Source organism: Protobothrops mucrosquamatus, unplaced genomic scaffold, assembly GCF_001527695.2.
Source record: "Protobothrops mucrosquamatus isolate PMUCROS unplaced genomic scaffold, P.Mucros_1.0 scaffold186, whole genome shotgun sequence".
NCBI classification, from domain to species: Eukaryota; Metazoa; Chordata; class Lepidosauria; order Squamata; family Viperidae; genus Protobothrops; species Protobothrops mucrosquamatus.
Genome location: NW_015386544.1, coordinates 450,338 through 456,928, shown reverse-complemented (window position 1 = coordinate 456,928; position 6,591 = coordinate 450,338). Strand labels below are relative to the sequence as shown.

Below are 6,591 nucleotides of genomic sequence, written 5' to 3'. Positions count from 1 at the left end.
TAATTTCTTTATATTTGCATTATTATAGATGGCAGGACCTCATAGTACAGATGGCAGGAACCGTCAAAGTTGGAAGAGGCAGAAATGTAATTCCGTTGCCACAATCAGGACCGTGCGAGTAAGTTGAAAAAATACCTATGTGTGAACAAATAGACATTTTGGTCGGGGTTTAATTCTATAGATAACCTGTAACTAAGCAGGATCTTCCTTTTAAAAAGACACAAGTTGTGAGTGAGGATTCCACAGCCGCATGTGGTTAATTTGTTCTCCTTCTTTGGCTTGCAGGGAAGACCATGAGGAAGAAGATGACCAGCATAAATTGAAGGAAGAACAAACTACCCCAGATAGCAGCAAGCAAAGTCCAGGTAAAAACCAAGGGCATTTCAGTGCATTGCTGATTACGCTGGAGAGCTTGAAGGCTTTCTTGATTGAAATGAGCCTTTCTGGAAAATTACATTAGACAGGGTATAATACAAAATTCTGCAGATTGTTCCACTTCTTTCTTCCAGATATTCAGTAAGCAACAGTACATTAATATTTTTTTGTATTCTGTTTGACATAACATTTCCTGCCTCCAAAGATTTGGAAGTCCGTAAATATGTACTGTAGCTGTCTAATCGTAAGTTCTGCCGTTTGAGCTGTTCCTCCAAAAGGAGAGCTAAGAGTTGAATTAAGAGACAAACAGAATGTCACGTACTTGTTCATGTTTATGCTTTCTTTTAAACTCTTGCATTCATTTTGGCATTTGGTTTGTTTGTTAGATAAAGATTTGGGGCTAAAGACTCCGTCTCCATCAGTAATGATGTCTGAGAAGTCAGAGGAGGAGGAAGAACTTCTGGAAGCCAACAAGCAGTTTGGAGAAAAACTATCAGCAGACTTGCTGATCAAAGAATCACCGGAACATTACAGCCAATTAAGTCCAGAGCTCTCATTCCAAGCTTCAGAAAATCGATGTGCATTGGATGCCCTAAGAAACTGTAAGTAATTGAAGGTACATGAATCTTAAAGGCCTAGGTAGAAATTTTCTCTGATGGATTTAGATGGACAAATGAATACAATCTGCCTTTCAAACGTTAAGTAAAAGAAAATCAGCCTATGACTGTATTCAAATAATAACACCAATGTTGTGTTTATACTGTCTTCCACTTTGGCTTAGCTTTCCCTAAACTAAGTGAAAGGTGACTTGGACTGTAACGTCTAACTTCTCTGACTCCTGGCCATTTGACTGAAGGCTGATGGTAGTTAGTGCCAGATTGGAGAAATCTGACTTCCAGTTTCTAGGGCAAGGCAATGAGTCAGTGGCTCCTTCCCAAGGGCTTTGGACTCCTGCCTCTTGACTGATGCTTTCAAGAGAGAATACTTACCAAGATTTTACTTTGATGCTGTCACATTTCCTTTCAGTGAGTTTATTGAAGAAATTACTGATGCAGCAGCTTGGGATGACTGAACAAGAGTCTGTTGAAGATTGGCAGCATTTTTCTGACCATAGAAGAGGCCTGCCAGGGGCCCTTGAAGAGAACATTGTCAAGAGAGGACTTCAGTACTCAGATAATGATGACAATACCCTGTCTGGGCCTAGAAGGACACCCATGGGGACAAAAACAAATGTCTTTGAACTTAGTTGTGATAAATGGCCTTCAAATGAATTGGTATCCCCAGGGGACCCTGTGTTGAATAGCAGGCAGTTGACGGACCCCTTGAGAACAAACCCAGAGCCCCCAACCAAGGAACTGGAAAGAGGAACAAGTGCTGCTGAAGATGGTGGGGAGCACTTTTTTGATGCTCAGGAAGCTCACAGTGATGAGAACCCATCAGAAGGTGAAGTGGTAGATAAGAGGAAGGAGGTAGAAGAGGTGCAGCTACGGATCTCAGGTGAGACAAATCCATCAGTGTACAAATTTGAAATGAACTACTGAGTTATAAAGCTCCTGGATGTTATTGGGAAGGCTGGAGTGCTTCTGAGCCATGACAAGGCCTAGAGTATCTGCTAAATGCTGAATTGTCTCATTAAACGTGTTCGTAGTAATTAGAGTTTCTCTGTTTGAAATGCATTGGAAGAGAAATAAATAGAATTTGGAGGTGTGGGGTCAGATTCCAGCCTTTGGCTGTCTCATCAAGGTTGGACCTTTTCTCCCTGATCTTTTGGAGCAATAAAAGACCGGTTAAATCCAACTAGACTCCCCTTCTGCCCACTCAAAATCCCAATCAGATTGCCAGTTCCTCTACATGGCACACGCTTTTAACAAATTGCACATTTTTTCTATCTGATGTAAGTGGTTCCTCTCTTTTCTTCCAGAGCAAGGGCAAAATATGGGGGGAACTAGTTGGCGGTGGTACAACAGTAGCAAAAGTATGTTGAGAAAGGACCTTTGCATGAGGTGCACAGATACATATAGGTTGGGTTATATGCTCACCCAAGCCATTGATTTGCTGGAGCTGTTCATAAATGGGAGCATTAAAGTTGTTCTCTTTCCAGGAAATTATTTGATCCTTGATGGATATGGCACAGTACAGGAGAGCTCCACCGATGAAGAGGTAACTTCGCTAGTTCTACAGTGCACTGCAGACAAAAGCACAATGGACTCTGCCCGCCAGCAACCCGGGTCAGGGGATGCCCAGCCAGTTACAGCCAGCTCACCATTTGCAGAGGAATTACTGGCCTCCCACTGGCAAGCTGCAAAGGAATCCAGTTCAGATGCGTTAAGGGCTTCCTTCTCTGTCGAGTCGCGTACCCTGATGATGCGTTACATCCAGAACATAGAGGCCAGCCTTCAACATTTGAAGGTAGTGTGTCCCATGCAAATGTACTATCTTTTGGCCTATATATTTAAAAGAAAAAATGAGTGGGTTTTAAGGGATTGGAGATTAAGAGGCTTGTGGGGTGTAAGTCATTCAGAGAGGTACATGTGCGTTTATCTTCTTGACTGATTTTTCACAGTATCTTTTCAAACTAATGCTCAGTTCAGCACTATAAATTCTAAAATCAGGAGAATCAGAAGTTCTCTAGAATATATATAATTATGTCTGTCCCTTTGCTGACAGGGTTGCTCAAGATTAAAGATTTGTCCTAGTTTTTAGAGACAGAAATGAAAAATGAAAACCTTGGAATAACCATGAGAAAGACAAGCTTTCATATCTGGAGAATGTGAATGAATGTTAGGAATGACTTATAGAGTCAAGATCTGTATTGTACAGTTATAAACCTAGAAGACTGAAATGTAAAGGCTGAACTCAGTGTTGATTTATCGAAGCCAAGGTGTTGAAACTTCTTGAGCCAAAATTAAACAAAAACCTATTCAAGTCTTAGAGGCTCAAAAACAGAAGAGTCAACATTTTATTTAGAGGAATCTAGTCGAGCCAACAGTACTAAGATCAGTACAAAGATTTGATGAGAGCATAGTGTCCTAAATGGAAGTGGTTTTTGCTACCTTATAAACAGATTCTTGCTTAACTTTGGCTTTAAGAATTTGTGTTCTGCCGTCAAACATCAAACTTTTATTTTAAGGTAGCCATTTGGTGCTCTCTAGTGTCCAATCTTCAAAGTTGTTTTTATTAGTTTCACAGAATAAACAAAGGTTTTCCCCTGACAAGGGATCCTTTCAATTAGCTTCAGAGTCTTAAATCAAGTCCCTCCGAGCCTTTTAATCTGTTTAAAACTTTCTAATGGCAACAATAACCATCCTTTTGCTGCATATTCCCCCCCCCTTTTTTTGATACAAATCTTTAAACGTGTAGGTAAACTTTTTTAAAAGGATTAAAGGAAACTCACCCAGTGATTTCAATAAAACTTGCCAATCTGAAGGTTCTCAGTCTTTAAAAAAAACAAGTCATAGGGGAAAAACTTAAATGCAGAGTGATGAAAAGGTGAGCCTTGGTGGAACTTATGAAATCCTGTGATTCCTAGCTGATCACAAGTCAGTGACAAAAAAAATGCAGTTCCTGCTGTCTGCTCACAAAAAGGGACAGGGAGAGAGAGAGAGAGATTGAGAATGAGAATGAATGCTGTAGAAAGCACATGTGGATAATTTTGCAATCTCTCTTTACTCTGGAGAGATTTTGGCAGCCTGCATCCCCTATCCGAGCACCACTTTTGGCCACAGTGTGTTTCTTTAGAGTAGTTCGCCATCATAGCTCATCAGAAGCTCTTCAAGTGTATATGATGGATTGTGTTTTTCAGGAAGTGGAGGAAAACTATGCTGCTCTTCTTCAACATAGGCTGGCTGGCTCCATCACCACGGAGGAGCATTTGGGTATGCCTGTCCTGTTTTTCTGATATAGCTGAGCTGATAGGAAAGTAATGTGTTAATAATTTTGCGGGATTTAGCTCCAAGGGAAGTTACTGTGTGGACCTTGTTGAATTCTTCAGTTTTCATGACACTAAGGTTTTTTTTTTTTTTAAAAAAACTGGTTACAAAACATGATGGATCAATGCCTAGTTGTGCTGATTGCGCGTTTCTGGCCTGGTGTCCTCTCTGCTCAGCATTTTCCCTTTTGCTAATATCTACTTGTGTCCCTGTCTAAACAAAGATGCACACTCCAGGACTCCCAAAACTCTTTGTTGCCACATTTTTATATTGTGCATTATTAAATACATTGCGTCAGGGAATAAACATGGTGGTGACATTTATTTAAATGTCAATCAAACAAAATTAAATTTAATTTGTGGAGATTAAATTGGCATGCCATTCAAAGGCCAAGTGTAATCCCTCAGCCTGGAAAATGTTGCACATCCCTTAATGAAAGGAACAATTGCATCTAAATAGCCAGTTGGGGGGAAAATGGACCCCAAATCTTTCCAGGTTCAGAATTTTGACACAAGTTGGGAAATCAGTAAAAATAGTATCTGCATTCAATTCTCAGAACTGAAGAAGTTTCTTGGATGAGAAGCCAAATGTTTTCAAAGGGAAAAAAACAAACAAACAAGTTTCCTTTTGGAAAAGCACCTTTGGGACAACCATGACCTGGATAATTGAGAATCTCCATAGACATCCTTGCTGGTTTCTTTTCAGCACTTTTTTCTGTTTCTATTTTTGTCCTCAGATAAAAGTTAATCACCTTCTTGCCAATCGCTGGAGATTGGATGGCGCCTTCTGCCTTGAGTCAGCCTCTGCTAGCCTCAGCCGGCCTCTGCCTGGACTCTCTTGGCCTTAGGCCTCTTTCAATGGACCCTTCAAGGGGGAGGGGGCTCCACATAGTGGAGAAGTGGGCAGTTTTCCTTTGAGGTGTCTGCACTAGCCTTTCAGGGAGAGGGGGGTGATTTAGCTCACCTCCTCTTGCTACCAGAAATTCCAAACAGAGGAAAAAGAGGAACAGAAAGAAGAAACCAAATGTATAAAGTTCTGGGTGTAGGATATAAAAATGTATCTATACATTTAAAAAAAATCAATGTATTTATTTGACTTCATTCCGTGTACTGAAAGCACACTTTAATTTGTATTTTATTTTGCTTTTAAAAAAAAATGATAGTGCCAGTTTGCTAGGTTCCCAGCATCTTTCTTCTTCTCCTGAACCCTTATTCTGAACTGAGTTGTGTGTGTGTCTTGATTTTCCCCTGGATTCTGCCAACAACCAGCCTGTTCTTTCGAAGAGGTTCTTTGTGGAGCAAAATCTAGCAGCATGCAGACAGCCTTTCTTCTTGTGCAGTTTTGTGTGCACGTACATAGCCAGGGAAGGATTTGAAACTGGCAACCAAATTTCTCTTTGGGGCCTTTATTTTTCCTATATTGGATAAAAAGAGAAGGATCAGAATTTGGGAGTTGTTTTCCCTGCCCAGGTACTGATTTTATTGTGACTTCCCTTTGAAAGCAACAGCTTGGTATTTGTAGCTAGGGGTGGGAGTGGGGTATTTTGCCAGTTAAGGGAAAGCAATACATTTGTCAGAAATTCCTGAGGTCACCATGTTTCTAATAAACTGTGAGGAGTAACTGCTGCAGAAGTTAGCCACTATATTTTGAAGGTAGGGGCCAGAATTGTTCATTATCCAGAAGTGTGCCTTACTGACCGGTGTGGGATAGACCAAGCAAGACTTAGCTTGGAATAGTGCTATTTTCTTCTTTTTATGCAAAAATGCTCTGAAATCATACTAGTAACTTAGTAACATCTGCAGTAGAAGAATCAGAGGAACAGACACCACATCTGGTATAATCTCAGTGCAGTGTTAATAACCTGATGTTGAGGAACTGGACTTTTTCAAGCTTCATAGCACTGATGTAGAAAATAAGAAACTGGGTGGGTTGTCTACGTTGGGTAAATAGTTTTCCCATTCAGGATACATCTCACTTGAAAAAGGTTTCTCTCTGTACCGGCTGTCCAATCCTTGGGTCCTTTCTTTTTCCTGGCAAGCCAGATCTAAATGTGCCAAATTCTAGAAATCCCTTTAATGTTTTAAAATCATGCTGAATGCGCAGTAAAGTGTGGAATATTTTTTCAGCATGAATGTTATAGAATATGCTCCAATAATGCAGAGAAACATTTTTTCCTGTAGCCAGGAATCTAAATCCGTTTCCACTGCAGTGTTTCTCAGCCTTGACAATTTTAAAGCATGTGGACTTCAACTCCCAGGATTCCACAGCCAGAATTCCACAATTCTGG

The 6,591-nt window shown here is 40.5% G+C and overlaps 1 protein-coding gene across 1 annotated transcript in view; it reads left to right on the top strand.

The window, feature by feature from the left end:
- The window catches only part of ARHGEF12 (Rho guanine nucleotide exchange factor 12), a 54,338-nt gene extending 49,273 nt beyond the window's left edge, over positions 1–5,065 (top strand). Inside the window, exons 35-41 of the mRNA XM_015813737.1 lie at positions 29–118; positions 286–365; positions 762–977; positions 1,402–1,872; positions 2,477–2,784; positions 4,178–4,250; positions 5,041–5,065. Of these exons, the coding sequence (XP_015669223.1) occupies positions 29–118; positions 286–365; positions 762–977; positions 1,402–1,872; positions 2,477–2,784; positions 4,178–4,250; positions 5,041–5,051 (1,249 nt within the window). The 3' untranslated portion in view covers positions 5,052–5,065. The remainder of the gene's footprint in view (positions 1–28; positions 119–285; positions 366–761; positions 978–1,401; positions 1,873–2,476; positions 2,785–4,177; positions 4,251–5,040) is intronic.
- The last annotated feature ends 1,526 nt before the right edge of the window (positions 5,066–6,591 follow it).